The sequence below is a fragment of the Convolutriloba macropyga genome, chromosome 6 (genome assembly GCF_964194025.1).
Source record: "Convolutriloba macropyga chromosome 6, txConMacr16.3, whole genome shotgun sequence".
Lineage (NCBI taxonomy): Eukaryota > Metazoa > Xenacoelomorpha > Acoela > Convolutidae > Convolutriloba > Convolutriloba macropyga.
The window spans coordinates 34,890,846-34,908,318 of NC_134473.1; the positions used below are offsets into that span (position 1 = coordinate 34,890,846).

Below are 17,473 nucleotides of genomic sequence, written 5' to 3' on the forward strand. Positions count from 1 at the left end.
AAGCTAAAAAAATTCAGCAATAGTCAAAAGCCGCTCAAAATGCTCTGCAAAAAAGATTCAGCGATAAATTGATAAAGCTTGATATGTCTTTCCGCAGAAATCTTTTTATTAGGGACTTTTATTTCGCATAGTTCCTTTGACCTAAAATAATTCAAATTTATTGAGTGAGGCATGTCAGGTTTTATCAAAATCTATTAACGCAAATGAACTAAAAATTTTTGCTGGAGAGAAATGACGCCACGTGCGCAAACGTTGTTAGTGAGAGCAGTCATTCAGAATATTTGACTTGCGGCTTTGCTGTGTGAACAAATATAGAAGGAAAAAACAGCGCCAGACGCCGAAAAAACACGACCACCGCAATATAGTTACGCTCAGCTTACAGCTTCGCAGCTATTAACAGAATTTCAAAAGTAACCAAAGTAATAATATGAAAACTCACAGTCGTTTTCCATAAAAACGCAAATTACCATCCAAAGAAGTATTCTTGCCAATCAATCTAGCGTCGACACAGGAAACTGAAAGTTGGCTAAAACTGCTAAATTAGCGTCAAAATCAATTAGAAGTTTGAAACGTTTAAAATTATCACCAAAAAACTACTAACAACCAAAATGGCCAACTACCACAAATAACCTAACAAACTATTTTGAAACATGGTAGAATCAATTCAGTATGAAATCACGAGCTTAAATATGAACTGTATTAAAAATAACGCAATGTGAACAAAACATTTTGCCCGCTTGGCAAAAATTTTTCTCGCTTTGGCATAAAAACAAGGCCCAAGCACAATTAAGATTATTTCAAGTGCAAAAAAACCTCAAGTTCCACAATATATGTCAGACTCGTTTACAGCTATAATAACACATCAGAATAGAGACTTGATATCAACTGCAAGTGGAGCAACCTTACCTCTCGATTTTGTTAAAGCTGAGGAACAGTCGCTGCAGAACTGGCAGCTTCTCAATGTCTCTCTAAAACACAACAAACACAAACACTCATTCAACGTCTGACTGTCCAAGATTTTATTCCGCGCTTTGGCAGAACCTAATTGTATATCGCTTCTGCGAAAACCACCCAGGTTGATATGAACTTTAAAAATAAATATAGATGGCAGATTGTCGGACAACACCCGCCGTTGACCCCAGCTGAACGACGTTGGGATTGCAGCAGTTAGAAAAAAAAGACAACCTAATTTTTTTCTTCAGTATTCTAACGACGACGACATATAATTTTTTCGGTATTTCAGCCTTTTGTGATTTCACTTTTTAGTTAAAATAGTGAGGGAGGTAATACAGAAACCAAATTTGACTTACGCAGAACGAAAGTAATCGAAAAGTAAAACGTATTTGAAAATATAGAAAGACAATCCCCGATATACACTCAATAGAATTGAATAAAAACATAGAATCCTTCATTTGACCAGCTAGAAACACAAGCACAACGAATTTAAAAATTTAAAAAAAAAAATAAAATAAATTGCCATTTTGTCTAATCCTTTAATACTTAAGAAACTAGAACTAATTCATTCATAGCAAAAACTGACCAAAAATTCAGCAGAAAACTAATTTGACACATTATAGACAAACAAGAGGCAAAAAAAGAAATTTGAAAAAAATTTGAAAAGTCAAAGTTCTCAAAACCAATAACATCAACACCTCTCCTGCACTATGAAAAAAATGAAAGCTATTCACAGTTGCAATAGCCGCAGTTGATCCCACTGACTAATGTTGGGATTGAAATAGTTAAAGAAAGAAAAAAATTGACAATTGTAATTTGGTCCGCAATTTCATTACATCCGAATCAAATACAAAACCAAAAAGGAGACAAAGAGAAGAACTGAGAAATTTTTTGAAAGCTTGCCGTGAATTAGAAAACAAACAAAACTTCCCTATAACAGCATAAAAAAGAATTTTTGCAGTCAAAATTATCTTAGCAGTTCTAATGGCTAGAAAGAAGGCATAATAGAACTACAAATGAAGATTCACAAAGACACTGCAACATTTTGTATTCAAACGGTGTCTTACTCAGTGAAAAGATTATCTAAACGTGCGAGCCAATACCTTGACCAAAATTACACTGCACAAGAAGGCCCGTAATTTCTCTCACAAAAGCGAGAGAAACATGCAAGATTCAAACACCAACCAAAATTAAAACATAGCCGGCAGATTGCCGGAATAGCTGCGAAAGAATAGACCTGCGTGCTATATAATAGAGATAGAAACAGATACAGATCTAAATTGAAAAAAATCGACGCCGCTCAAAAAACTAGGTAAAAAACATTCAGCGATAAATTAATAACGCTTGTTAAAATTCATTCCACAGAAGCCTCTTATTAGGGACCTTTACTGCACATATGAGTTCCTTTGACCTTAAACAAATTCAAATTAAACTTAAGTTTTAAAGTGCAAAAGTCATTTTATTGAGTGAGGTAAGTCACGTATGATCAAAATCTAATCACGCAAATAACCTAAAACCTTTTGCTGAACCGAGTGAGAAATGACGTCACGCGCGCAAATGCCGTTAGTGAGAGGAAGAAGTCATTCAGAAAATTAGACTTTTTCAGCTTTGCTGTGTGAACAAATGTAAAACAAAAAAAGAGCGTCAGACGACGAAACAAAAAAAACCAAGAGCACCGCAATATAGCTTCGCTCAGCTTACAGCTTCGCAGCTATAAACAGATATTGATCAAAACAATAGCACTCACGAGAAGAATTATTGAAAACATAAGTCAAACTGACGCACGTGAAAAAATTACTCTTCAAAAACCAAAAATTGTTCAGACGCCAATTTATCCCTCCACTTTATAAGTAGTTGAAAAGGTACTCATTTTTCCGCTCCTTTTAAATCTGCAGCGTGGCTATAATCACCACAGTAAATTGACCTCCTATTGGCGTGAAAAAGAAATAAGTGTGAACAGATCTTCACAAAAAGGACAACAATTTGGAATTAAAAACATAGCACGCTAAGTCCTGATATACCAACCCAGGACTTGAAGGAAAAACTAGTAAATCCTGTATTCGAACAACAGACCAATTGACATAATGAGCAGAATATATATATATATATATATATATATATAAGCAAAAAAAAGAATTGAAACCTATCGGACATCTTGAGATTGATATACAAGAGACAATCAGATGCAGTTAACAAGATCAAATACTTTCAAAAAACAGCGAAAAATTTAAGGACTAAAGATTTGCTAACGATTCATGGTGTGTGTTCATAACTTCAGAACCAAAACTGCAATGAAAAAACTGATGCAAGAACCCAGTTTCACGCTAAAAAGCGTATTACTTGACCACACGAACTAAAAAACCGAAACAGGCTAGAAACTTCCAGAAACATGCAAAATAGCAAAATCTTCCAGAAACTTCCAGAAACATGCAAAATAGTGCTCTTTGTTACATCAGACAAAAACAGATTCAAACATTGCAGAACCCACGAAAAAACTAGCATGTAGTCTACAGAACTTCTTATCGGAAAATTAATCAAAAGTTGATTAAAACTTGATCCCGCTATCCTCGCAACCAATTTTGCACTACTGCAGTGAATATCCCAAATTCAGGCCATAAACAAAGTTTCATTGCACCTTTATAGTTGAAGAACTTGCATAAAAATTCCAAATCGACTGTTTGTTTTCGAGTTAAAAAATAATAAAACATACCCGGCAGATTGCCGGAAAATAGCCGCCGTTGATTCCAATAAGCATGACTGGGATTGAAATAACAAGATATTGAAAAAAAAAGATTTTCGTACAAAAACATTTTTTTAAGTCCGATTTATTTTGATGGCATTTCGTAGTTGAACATACTTCTGTTTCTTAGAGAGAGGCTACAGGGGCTACTATCAATAACAATCAGCATTAGAGAGAGGTAACTAATACTTATAGGACCGACGTTCAAATAGCGGGCATCTAAAATTGGGCTTTATGGGTTTATCCCATTTCTATTTCTGACTTCAATTTTTTATACTGACTGTTCATTTTGAATTGCTTTGCTGAGCAACTGATGTTCAAAATCACTTTTAGCAGAATTAGAGAAGAGAGAAACTAGCCTAGAGAAGTCAAAAAGATTTCACGCAAAATGTTGAAAAGGCGGCAAAATGAGGTAAAGCGAAACATTTTTTTATTCGACGAAGTAAAAAAAAATAGGAGCGCTATAATAGCCGGCTGAGAAGATGAGGGCGGCTATTAAAAACTGAAAGACATGAAAATGAAAATACGTTTAAACATAGCTGGAAAATCGCCAGAAAATAGCCGCAATAGCTTCATAGATCTGCAGTCTAAAAAAAACAGGTTGATATGTTAGGAGGTTGATATGGAGGTTGATATGTTATATTCTGATCAAAAACCTGGACAAGTTTTTGCTGCTTCTATTAGGTAATCTCAAATAACCTTCATTTAGAGTGACACACACCCATTTGACCTTATCTCTTTGAATTAAAGTGAATAAAACTCAAGTGAGGAAGTCAATTTTGTGAGTGAGGTAGGTAAGTCAAGTATGACCAAATATTTAATCACGCGAATGAACAAAAAAACTCGCTGCCTACTAACAGCAAAAAATGACGTCACACATGCACTCCAGTCGAAATTGCATGAACGAATGAAAAAGCAGATCTGAAGTGGTTGTGACGTCATATGGTCGTAACAAAAATCTCGACGCGACGAAATAAAGAAAAACCAAGAGAAGGTCAATAATAGCCTCAGCTATTGCTTCGCGGCTGAAACCCAAGACCTGGAAATCGTCAAAACACAAGACCTTAACTGGGATTACGTGGGATAACGTCAATGGAAGCCCCGTTGAACAATAACCTTGAATACCCTTGAAAAAAAATTAAATTTGAGGCTCAGCAATTTCAGTGACATTTTCACCTAGAATTTAGGCTTCCCGCGCAACTTCAAGCCATTGCAAAATTTCATAATCTGAATGGCAAATTAATAACTCTGAAACTTAAAAAAATGTGTAATCACATTGCAAAAAACCATAGCCAAAAAAACTCCGGAACAAGCTTGGAGTGATATTAACGTTGGCTTCAGCCAATTACTAACTAAACCAAAAAAACTCGTACTTGATTCCTCTCATCTTTCTGAAATGACAGTAAAAACACATGGAACGGCAAACCCGATACCAAACGAGTTCAAATATCTGAAAAAAATTATTCACAAGCTCCGATTCCGAAACAACTATTCGCAAAAGAACGACCAATACAAATAGTTTTCATTCATTAATTGAATGCAAACTGAAAGAAGGTACAACATAAACGGTACAAGAAGTTAAAGCGAGGAAAGGGAACGAAAAGACAATTTTAAAAAAATGCAACAAAATGCTAACGCGGTACTCCCAAGAATTATTCTGAGAAATATCGTTGAATAGTTTTATTCGTCAGAGACCCATCCAATTCCTTTTGAGACTCTGAACAACCGCTTAAAAAGTAATCCATTAGTAATGAAATAAAATAAAACTGTGTGTCATTTATTTCACTGAATCACAGAGGTTCAATTTTTGGTAATCTGTTTCTTTCAGATTTTTCGAGTATTTTGTATTTTTTGCTTATCCTTTAATCTTTTTAAAGACAGGTATCATAAGTTGCTAATGGTAAGAGCATAATCTTTGTAGCTCATCCGTTTTATGGTTTTGAGACTAATTGTTCCAAGAAATAATGAATTTTGAGTTTTGAGTGTTTTTTATTGATCACCTTGTTGTCTTATCTGTTAGTCTTAATAATGACCGGTCTGATTGTCTCCTAAGGATACTTAGAGTGCTCAGATTTATTGTTTAGTTGGAGTTTACAGTTGGTGCTCTCTATGACTTGTTGTCACAAGTGAGTTAAGAAGTCAATTTTTTGAGGTAAGCCACGCAATTGACCTAAAAGCAGAAATGACCTCAAGCACACAAATTTTAACTGCTAACCAAAATAAGTCACTGAAGTCATTGAAAAAGTCAATTCATAGAAGTCAGTTCGTAAGAATCATCAATCAATTGAGACGACAAATTAAAACACCCCAATGTCCCCAATAATAGCCGCCATCGCTTCGCGGCTATTATCCAAAAAGCGGCAGAAACAAAAATTAGCTAAAATTGACAATAGATAGTGTCAAATACATAAAACATTAGCTGCCCAATGACTAACTCGAGCAATTGCAAACAGGCCAGTAGAACGCATATGTATCATATTAATAGCACTCAAGAGACGAGACATTGGACACAGAAGTCAAATTGATGCACGTGAAAAAAGTCCTTCTCAAAAACTGAAAAATCAAAAGTCAAAAATTCATTATATCTCACAACAAATAGTCGCAAAGCCATAAAACGCATGAGCTAAAAAGATTATGTTCTTACCATTAGCAACTTATGATACCTGTCTTTAACAAGAATAAAGGATCAGCAAAAACAAAATAATCGAAAAATCTGAAAATCGCTGAAAATTACTGAAAACAGATAGTCTCCAAGTCATGAACACAACAATCTATGACCTCTCCCTAATATGTAGATTGATTAGTGCATCATTAGCAACCAATGAGACCCTCTCAAACAACAAAATAGCGGCAGAAAAAAAACATAACCGACTAAACGTCGGAAGAATTGCTTTCGAACGACTAGTGGGAGCTCTAATCAATTGCAGCTTGCTTCAGTCGGGGGGGGGGGGGGGTAGGGAGGGAGGGGAAGCCTAAATGGGACTAAGAAGTTCAATAGTGGGCTTCAAATAACAACATTAGAGGTTAACATATAACACTAATAAGATTTAAAGTAAAAAATGACACCATGTTCGGCGCACTTTTCATTTGATTTTGTATTAAATTGCCGCCAATTGAGTTCGGCTGCTTGAAATTGTGATTTAGAAATAATTTTAGATCACGCGAAACGCAAAAAGTCACTCGTTTATTGAGTTCGGCTGCTTGAAATTGTGATTTAGAAATAATTTTAGATCACGCGAAACGCAAAAAGTCACTCGTTTATTGAGTTCGGCTGCTTGAAATTGTGATTTAGAAATAATTTTAGATCACGCGAAACGCAATAAGTCACTCGAAAAGTCAAAACCGTCAAGCGAAAATTTTGCAAAAAAAATAAAGACACACACGTTTACAATAATTGCTATGAACTTCGTTCAAGAGCAATTAAAAATTAGCTAAAACTGACAATAGATGGTGTCAAGTTCATAAAGCATCAGCTGTGCCCGCTGACGAATTCGAGTTATTGCTAATTGGCTGTTAAAACGCATATGTATCATATTATTATCACTCAAGAGATGAGACACTGGAAACAGAAGTCAAATTGGTGTACGTGCAAAAAAACTCCCTCTGAAAAACTGAAAATTTGCTGGCAAGATGGTACAAGGTTATTTGTTGAGCGAAGGATTTTATTTAGAAAATTTGAACGAATTTTTTTCTGCAGGAATTGCATGTTAACTATGATGCTCAAGATTCACTTACGACATGTGTGATGACATTGCGTCGAAGATTCAACTCGGCCAGCGAGTCCAGGCCAGCCAGGTTGTCCACAAACTGGATCTGATTACCAGCCAAGTTGAGCACTCGCAATTCACTCAGGTGGTTCAGGTTCTCTATATCCACTATGAAGTTGCCATGCAAGTCCAGCACATCCAACTTGTGCAGACTCTGCAGGTTGGATATAGAGCGAATCCTGAAGCAGATAACTAAATCGGTGCGAAGAAACTGATTATTCAAAACCGTGATATGCGTTGATTTTCCCTGTTTGTAATTTTTAGTTCAATCCAGAATTTAATGTAGAAAAGAAAATTGAGAACCATATCAAATCTTCAGAAAAGTTCCCAATCGTTTTCAAATTCACAATTACATCTCCGTCCAAGTTTTCTGACCACGTTTGTTCTAACTTGATACATTATTGCTTGTTATGCTGAGCCACCACGGAAATTCTTGCATTTTTATTCAGCGTGCGGACGATCTATTCTGTTGACAAGCGGGGTTGACAAGCTAATGTATTATTGTATCCTGCTCCACTCTGTGAGGGGCTTCTGGCGTGGCAATAGGCTAAACAAGAGGCTTCAAACGGTTTTATAGAAGCTTATTACACCACCGCAAGTTTACGACAAAACAAGCCGGCATATTGCCGAGAAATAGCCGCCGTTGAGTCCCACAACAAAGATTGGGATTGAAAGAAGAGAAAAAACATAGCAAAAAATGATAAACATACCCGGCAGATTGCCGGAAAATAGCCGCCGTTGATTCCAATAAGCATGATTGGGATTGAACGAATAGAATATATTGAAAAAAAAAGATTTTTGTACAAAAATATTTTTTAAGTCCGATCTATTTTGATGGCATTTCGTAGTTGAACATAACGTACTTCTGTTTCTTAGAGAGAGGCTACAGGGGCTACTATCAACACCAATAAGCATTAGAGGTGGAAACTAAGACTTATAGGAACGACGTTCAAATAGCGGGCATCTAAAATTGGGCTTTATGGGTTTATCCCGTTTCTATTTCTGACTTCAATTTTTTATACCGACTCTGTTCATTTTGAATTGCTTTGCTTAGCAACTGATGTTCAAATTCACTTTTAGCAGAATGAGAGAAGAGAGAAACTAGCCTAGAGAAGTCAACAAGATTTCACGCAAAATGTCGAAAAAGCGGCAAAATGGTAAAGCGAAAAAAAGTTTGACGAAAAGACAGCGCCCCAATACAATTCAAATTGTTTGAATTGTATAAAAGGATAGCGCCTAAATAATAGCCGGTGAGAGGCTGACCTAAACACAAAGTCAACAGTACGATTGTATTTTCCAAACACTAAAACTTAGCACCTCCGAAAAGATACCAGCTTTCCATAATATGTTACATAAACAAATTAGGAAAAATGAGCAGCTGAAACTGAGCGAGCTGGATAACGGGTAATATGGGAGGAAGTTGGCAGTGTGAGGATTATGGGTTGCTTGAAGTGGAGGGGGGCGTCCTTCACATGAATTTGTCTCCAAAACAGTTTCGGTGAATTGCATACTTATAGTCTAGTAAACTGAAGGGCTCTGATAGCCCCTAACGCCCTCCGAGCGTTACTTGTTTCTCCCGTTTTTGAAGACGAACAGTAAAAAGGTCAGACAAAAAACTGATCAAGCAAAAAAAATTGCATAAAAGCAGGACTAACTTAATTGCTACAATCTTTGTATGAGCGCAATTAAAAATGAATGAAGCTGAAATATTTCTACAAAACACATTTATATTGAACTTTAACTCGCTAGAACTTCTCACAAATTGTGTGATAAAATTAGCCCTGAAAATTTTCCGCTAACAACCGACATATTAAAAAGTAGGAAAATCAATTCTTTGCACAATATCTCAATCAAATGACAGAAAAAACAGCTGGAAATCATATTTTAAGCAAGAAAGAAACAAATAATAACTGTTTCAAAAACTGCTCCAGGGAAAATTAAAACTATTTAGAAAAACAAAAATGTAAAAAACACTAGCTATACATTGCAATTAAATTTCGATTCAAATCTAGTATTTGGCTACACTCTAAATCTGAAAACAATAGTTGACTTGAAAATAGTCTAAATGGCAAAGATGAATATATTGGGCGATAATGGCAATATTTTACTCAATAAGTCCTTTTTAAGTACAAATCTTAAACATAAACCGACTAACGTCAGTGCTCTTGAAGGAGAGGCAGCGCCAAATTAATTTGGAGAGGATTTAGCCTTATAATGTTTTACGGTTGCGCCGATTCCACAGCGCTTCAAACCCCAGACCTACGTGATGCCAGTTCAACACCTTAACCATTTCGCTCATATTCGGTTTTTGCAACGAACTTCGTTTCAGAACGAAGCAACTTAGATCACTCAAAACTGAAGAGCTACAGTATGAAATATTCACTCGAATAAAATTTCTTGAAAAGCGCAAAAACAGCCACGCAAAAATTGTACAAAAAGATCAACACTTTTACAAAAATTCTTTCAAGGGTTCAGATCCAAGAACCGCCCATCATCATGAATATATATGTCTACAAAAAAACAGTTTCCATAAATCGCATTCCTGGAGACTAGTGATCCGTAAGGCGCTAAGAGAACTTCATAGCTTCATATAGTTCAAACTCTAAGAACCGCCCTTCATACCATGAATATGTCTCTCATAGTTTTCACGAATCGCACAGTTAAAGAATAGTGATCCGTATGGCGCTAAGAAAACTTTAAGCCTTCCGGGCTTTACCTGTTTAAGAGGAAAAAGTTCAGAAAAAGCAATCAGACGAAAATTCGTAGTACGAAAAGACTAATATAATTGTTACAAATTCGTTTGAGAGCAATGAAAAACAAATGATAACATCAACTATGAAAGATGGTACTCACCAGTAGAAAAAATGTTGAAATCAGCTTTGGAAATTAACTCGCATTAACAAATTCACCCAAAGGCATATATAGGCGCAACTAGTTTATTACGTTTATTATAAAGCATTCTTTTACGCTATTTATTTCAATTTGATTTCGCATACTGACGCTTCCTCTACCTTAGCTGTTACAATTTTACAAAAATATTCAAAGCAAAAACCTAAACCACACAAAAGATACCTCTCAAGGTCTCTTAAGACACTCAATAAGAACGATGTGAAAAGACGGACACTAATAGGCAAGGGAATTATACGTTTAAAAGTGCCCTGCAGCTCAGCCAAATATCTCGTACCTGTTTTTGCCCAACATCAACACCCTCAAGCCTCGCAGTTCGTCTAGCCCCTCAATCTCCTCTATCCTGTTGTTGTAGAGATCAATGAACACCAGCTTGCGGAAAGAGTCCAGCCTCTCTAACTTCGTAATCAGGTTATGCTGGAAGTTCAACAGACGCAACTCCTCTTCTCCTTGCAGGATCGGGACTTTCTCCAACTTTCGCCTATGTACACAATATCTATTAACCAAGGCCAGGTACGCCAGAAAATTTGACATTACGGTTCTGGGAAATAATTACTTAGCGCCCGTTTTAAGTAACGAAACGAAGTGGTATACAACTAGTGACGTGATAAAGACATCATACTCATGATGGTAGGACGCGTGCTCCTATGCTAACTCTTAATAGTACCGCTAGACAAATCCAGCGATGCACGATTTGAGTAAACAGTAAGTCGCAACAAAACCGCAATTAAATTAAGTTACAAAATAAAATAAAAGCTTTTTATACATGATATCATGTCCCTAAACGCCATCTGAATACATATTAACTTGAAACTAACCATTGCTATTCTCATTGAAAACATATTCGTGATAACTGGTGTACGTGCAATCGTTTCAATGAACTTTTTTTGCTAAACTACTTCGGCCACACTAACAAAAAAGGAAGATAGCCAAACCTGTCAAAGAAGGTTTATAAGAGTTAAGTAAGAGTAATACACGTTACCACACATCATTACAGAAAACTCAAAGAGATAGAATGAGTTATAAAGAGGTCTTTGTTCTTGTACTTTTCTTGTCCCATTTTCTTCATTCTATCGCTTTCGCCTTTTCTCGCTTTCTTTGTCTCGCTCACTTTCCCTTTTCTTCCTCTCTCTCTCTCTCTCTCTCTCTCTCTCTCTCTCTCTCTCTCTCTCTTTCTTTTTTTTCTTGGTTGTTTAATAACTTCTGTTTTTTATTTGACTGTTTTAAACTTTGTTTTGTATTTTCCAATGTTCTTTGCTCTCTCATCCTTTTTTTCCAATTTTTCCTCTTGCTCTCCGATTCCCTATTTTCTCTTTTACTCTCGTTTTTATTTCTGTTTCCTTTCTCCGCCTTCAACTGTTATCTGTCTATAGGTTTTTTATTGTGTTCTCTTTTGGTATTAATTTTCTATTTGCTCTCCGACTCATTATATTTTTTGCCTTTATTGATCTCTCTCTGAGCCGGACAGGAAATAGAAATAAAAAAGAAAACAAACGACAATACGTTGAAAGCAGAGGAAAAAGAAAAAATCAAGTCTGCGAGAAAGCCAACGGCAACCAACGAACAAAAAATAGGAGTTTAAAAGAGAAAAATTGTTGAGAGGAAAGAACAGAAAAAAATACAATGCAGAAAAACCTTAAGAACATTAAGGAACCACCGTAAGGAAAAATAGAAAATAAAAAAATAAAAATTTCAAACAGACAAAAAACAAAACTTAGTAAACAACCAAGAAGAGAAAAAGAAAGAACGAAAGAGAGAGAGAAGGAAAAAGGAAAAACTAGAGAAAGAACGCAATAAAAGACGAAACGATAGAATGAAGAAAAATGGAACAGCTAACAGAGACAGTAAGCCAGAGTGAAAAGCGAAAGAAAAAATTTGAGTGCAACAAGAAATTATCAGAGTTAGAGAAAAAATTTGAAGAGCACAATAACGAAGATCGCGCAACAGAAAAGAAAGAAAGGTAGAGAAACAAAATGAAGAGTGAAGGAGAGATAGAGTAGTTCAAAAGAAGAGAAAACAGATATCGGATAAGATACTGAATTCTGGTGCTCGTAAAAAAGGATGAATGTGCTAATGACAAAAGTATATGTGCTCATGACAATGAATGTGCTCAGAAAAGGAATCGCTGACAAGCCTTCGCGGATGCTTACAAGAAACACAGAACTGAGTTAAATGGCTGGCTAATGCCACCGACAATATTCTCGAAAAACTTAAAATAGAAAAAATTATATACCTATCATGTTTTATATGCAATAATTTATCAGTAACAGCCTTTAATATGAAGAAGTCCTTTACTTACCGCTAAAAAAATTTGTATTAATTTGAATCTTATAAATTTGAAGACCTCAAAATTGGCATATATAACTTTTTGGCAACTAAATTTGGTTTTTGCATTGTCACCTTTTCGGTCTTTTACTCTACATATATTCACAAATTTTGTTTGCTGAATTCCTCTGTATTAAAAATTTCGTACAATGAAACATCGAAAAAAAAACAATTTTCCATCATCTACGTTTTAATTCTTAAAAAATTTTGGTCAGTGACTTCTTCATTTCAAATTTTCAAGACAACCTTTATTCATCAACATTTTGACAATGAATTAAGAAGAACGATGTTTTTTTTCGGTCAATAACTTTTTATGCCTTGACGCAATTTCGATCACAATTCATCTTTTCAATGTCAAAAGCTTTTCGGTCAAAGACTCTTTTCTGAACAAGTTTTTGGTCACACACCCTCCTTTGAAAAACCAATCGTTCAATGACTTTTTCCGACACTATTGTTTTTGGTCATTGAAAAACCGGTTATTGCTTTTATTCTGTAACCAAGAAATTTCGGCAACAGGCTTTTTGCAACGCACTTTTCGGTAGAGCACATGGCATGACCTCTTAGCGACATTTTTGGGTCAATGATCTTTTGGCAACGCTTTTCGGTCAATGACCTTTTGCAACATTTTTCTGTCAATGACCTTTCAGAAAAATTATTTTGTCAATGACCTTATTGCAAACTCTTTCGGTCATTGACCCCAATTTAGCAACCACATAACCGTGCTCTTCAGTAGTAGTAAAAAAAAGATGGTGCTCAGCAATGTCTCTAAAACATGCCACCTTATGTGTTCACGCGATTAATATATAGAATAGATAATATATAGATATATTTTTTTATTACTTCTAATATGCACCACTTGACTATCACCAACAAAAAATATTGGATCTATTCTGTTCTCCACCCCCCCCCCCCCCCCCGCTTTGTGAGCATAATAATTTTCTTACATAGTAACGTGCTATACAACAGCATATAATTTGTACCTGGGTTCAAAAAAAACACGGGGTGGGGGGGGGGGGGAAACAGAATACATCCAAAATATTGGTAACCTAACAAGACGGTTGCGAAACTGCGAGGCTTGGTTAATACAGGATAGCAATAACATACTAGAACAATCTATGTATTTTTATCCATATAACTAACTTGTCCAAGTTGAGTCTCTGCATGTTGTAAGCCCTCTCTTCAGGTGTTCTGTACACAAATGGGACTCCGGGCTCATCTGGGGAGTCAGTAATCATGACCCTGTCGCCTAAACATTAACAGTACATCGATTCAGTCAGCCTGTTGCAAGAAGTGCTTGAAAATATATCAAGCCTTGGAACTTTAAATTGACTGATTACAAAAGATCAGGTCAACCCACTCCATAGAAATAATAGACCACTTAACGAAAAAAATAGCAGTCTAGTAGAGGACGCACTGGGATGTTCGTACGATATCATAGATCTGCGATATCTACATATTGTAGACATCCAATATAATCTATATAAAAACACCAACCATTACAGGGGAGTTCTGAGTTGCTTTTATTTTTTCGTTTACTGTTCTAAAAACATGCTTTCATTTCATAACGTTTAAGTGACACGTATTTATTCATCTATTTAAATTATTATTGAGAGAAGTGGGAGACAAAAACATTGAGGGTTTCAAGATTTTTTTATGAATGTGTGAAAAATAGCGGCTTTAAAGTTGCTCATCCAAGTATGATGAAGTCAACCGTTTAAAGGTTTCTACAGTAATAACGATAGGTAAAAAACAGCTATTAACAGACAAAGGTGAGATGATGTCTCAATGGTATACGCAACCAAGCAATTAGTTCAGAGGATGATATTTAGTCATAGCACCAAAGTAAACCAATTCAATTATTAAGGCTTTGTAGTTTATATTTATATGATGACCGTACCGTACGCAATGAAACGAGCACTCTTCTCTGGGGCTGAAACACCACTTTTTAAAATTCACTATCAAAATTAAAAGTACAGAAATATCCGTGGTTTGATTCACTTGATCTCCATGAGGTTCCCAACAAATTATACAAAAGAGCAAACTCGGTACATTCAGCAGACCTAAAACTCGAATCATTACATGAAAATGGAGATATGTTGTCCAGCATTTGCAAATGCAGAACCGTTCAAATTAATTTAAAAGGTAAAATTACATTTAACATTCGTGAAAACAATAAAAAAAACCATAAGATCACATTACTCCAAAAAGGTTAACATGGCCAAGCCAAGATCTTATACAGGAAACATACGGGACCACAGAATTGTCCCATTCTATGAAATCTTGACTGCCATTGGAAAACTCCAGCATCCGATCGCAGAATAAAACGAGGACTTGTAACCAAAAGTTACTTAGTTAACGATGCTTGCAGAGGCAGTTTTCCACAGTTCGTATGCAGCCCTCTATGTAGTTGTTCTTTGACAGCATGAAAAAATTCAAGGTGCTGACCACCTTATTGCAGTCGGAGAAGTTTTAAGGAGGCTGGTTGCGAAATTTCTAATAGAAGGGTCAATACAAGATAGTGGAATTATTAAAACGTACCAGTTGGGAGTCTCAACAGTTAGCAGATATTAATCAAACCAAGTAGCACAATCCACAAGCAACTCAAGGTAAACTATCATACTCTAAATATTTGGTAAATTTTTCCTATTTTCATTTCCGAATTCATTTAATTGAAGGAAGCATCTCGATCCCCGGTGCAAATATTTTTGCTACAATAATGGAAACTTTCTTTTTCATTTTCATTAGAAGAAATCAACGAACCCAGACTGATTTGGGTGGCATTTCTGTATCCTGTTGAAGGCACCTCTTTATCTGCATGGTTTCCCTCTGAATCATCAAGAGTTTGCAAATTGTTGGGATCATTTTTGCTCGTTGCACCTCCTCCTGCTGCGGCTAAGGATACGTTGTTGCCAGTGCTTGACATCAGAACTTGCTCTCCGCCAGCCAGAACAGAAGTCAGACCTGAACACATTGTGGCTTTTAAGTATACGAGTTATACTTAGGGCCATGACCACTAAGTGTATAGTCAAGATTTACTTAACTATACAGCCATGACGTATTTAGAAGTATAAGTAGTGAGAAATGGGGTGGTCTACCGCACAGAAAAAGGATCCCTTCACCCACACCCCATTTTTCACTACTAGTATAGGTTACGAGACTTTGATGCAGTCACTGCAAAAATTGGTCATTAATCGAGAAGCACGTAGCGGTTCGATACAAGCCGGATTAGAGTGAATATAGCAGAGTCACGGACCCTCGATTGAAACACTGTATGCAATTTTGAAAATGGCACTCAATAATGGAAAATCTGGTAGTCTAATTATTGCACTGCGGAAATCTAGCATTCTAAATCTTGCACCTGCGTGCTTCAGTAGTTGAAACGACTGGCAAGTGCAATGCTAGAACTTGCGAATAGCCTGCTCAACTATTTTTTGCATTGTTATATGAATGGGAATGTTTATTAAGCTTAACTGTGGTTACAGATTTGGGTTCTTTTCCGTTATTACCCCCAGCTTAATAGGCGCATATTTTTTTAATCCTCATTTGCACAAGTTTCAACACAATTTGCCGTGCCGATCGTCTAAGCTATTTGGGTCAGCTGATTCGCATAAAAAAGCACATTTCTGACCTCCGGTTGTCAACATATTCTGCTGGCTACTTCGGCGCTCTCCATAGGATATACCTCTGAGAGATCCAGCATTATTTCCTGGCGCACCAATCACAGCACTTGGAACCAATTTTTGCACCACTCTTGCCCCGTTGCCTCCTTGCTCTAAAATTAGCGTATAAATTGATTAACAAATCTAAGTATCTAACATACTATATCGCAATGAAATAAACAGATCAGTCTCATGTTTAATAGATTGATCAGGCCATGAAAGGCTTGATGACCTATTAAATATGACTTGAATCAGTTTTAATACTGACTATTTTGAACGTAAAGGTCAAATATTCTAACAAAGAGGAAGTTATCTGAATAATCAAATATAAAAATGAACTCTATGAAGTGTTGTGTCTTTCCCGATATAGCCCTCCTCTCCCCCATTATGGAAGAGTTACATTTTAACCCCACTTAGCTGTCTATAAATAAAACAGCCGAAATTAGTAAAATTTTGATAAAAATTCACAAAACTTAATGCAACACAGCATTACCTAAAACTATCCCAGTGTTACTGTTTCCCCAGGTAGGTGATGGGATAGTGGAAAAAGAGTACCGGTACGATAAGTGATTCTGTTGATTAGAACCCACAGTTTGAACCAAAGGCTGCGTAAATTTAGCGGCCAATAATTTTCTGCTGCTTTGTCTATCTGTGTTGTTCGACTTCATATTTTTACAGTATCAAAGTAATCGAAGCGAAAAGTATTTTCGAATATTTTGAAGTCAGCTTCTGCTCAAGAGAAAAATTAATCAAACTCAAAACAATAACAGCGCAGTACGGTGGCAATAAACTATTTAAAGTCACTTGTTTAATTGTCTTCACATATAATTTAGTCTCAACTTGAGAAAAATGAAACGCTGCTCAAAGACCAACTGAAAAACAATCAACTTTGAATGCAGTCACTTACAAATGATTCGAAGCAAAAGCAAATTTTCATAGCTAACTTCAGTTTTTATGGACAGGCCACGGTACAAATTTAGGAACTTTCCTTCCTGTCATGAGAACATTTTGTCTTCCTGGCCCTTGTGTGACAAACTAACTCTCTATCTATCCTTATAATTGTTAGAATTAGAATGTACAAATACCACTAGGGTGTAAAATTTACCATCTTAGAACATTAA

General features: G+C 36.0%; 1 protein-coding gene across 1 annotated transcript in view; it reads right to left on the reverse strand.

The window, feature by feature from the left end:
• Positions 1–17,473, reverse strand: part of LOC142341633 (uncharacterized) — a 147,884-nt gene that overhangs the window by 76,409 nt on the left and 54,002 nt on the right. The window contains exons 4-10 of the mRNA XM_075392740.1: positions 16,322–16,465; positions 15,454–15,654; positions 14,591–14,623; positions 13,834–13,939; positions 10,646–10,849; positions 7,430–7,640; positions 907–968 (exon numbers count right to left, since the gene is read on the reverse strand). Coding sequence (XP_075248855.1) covers positions 907–968; positions 7,430–7,640; positions 10,646–10,849; positions 13,834–13,939; positions 14,591–14,623; positions 15,454–15,654; positions 16,322–16,465 — 961 coding nt within the window. The remainder of the gene's footprint in view (positions 1–906; positions 969–7,429; positions 7,641–10,645; positions 10,850–13,833; positions 13,940–14,590; positions 14,624–15,453; positions 15,655–16,321; positions 16,466–17,473) is intronic.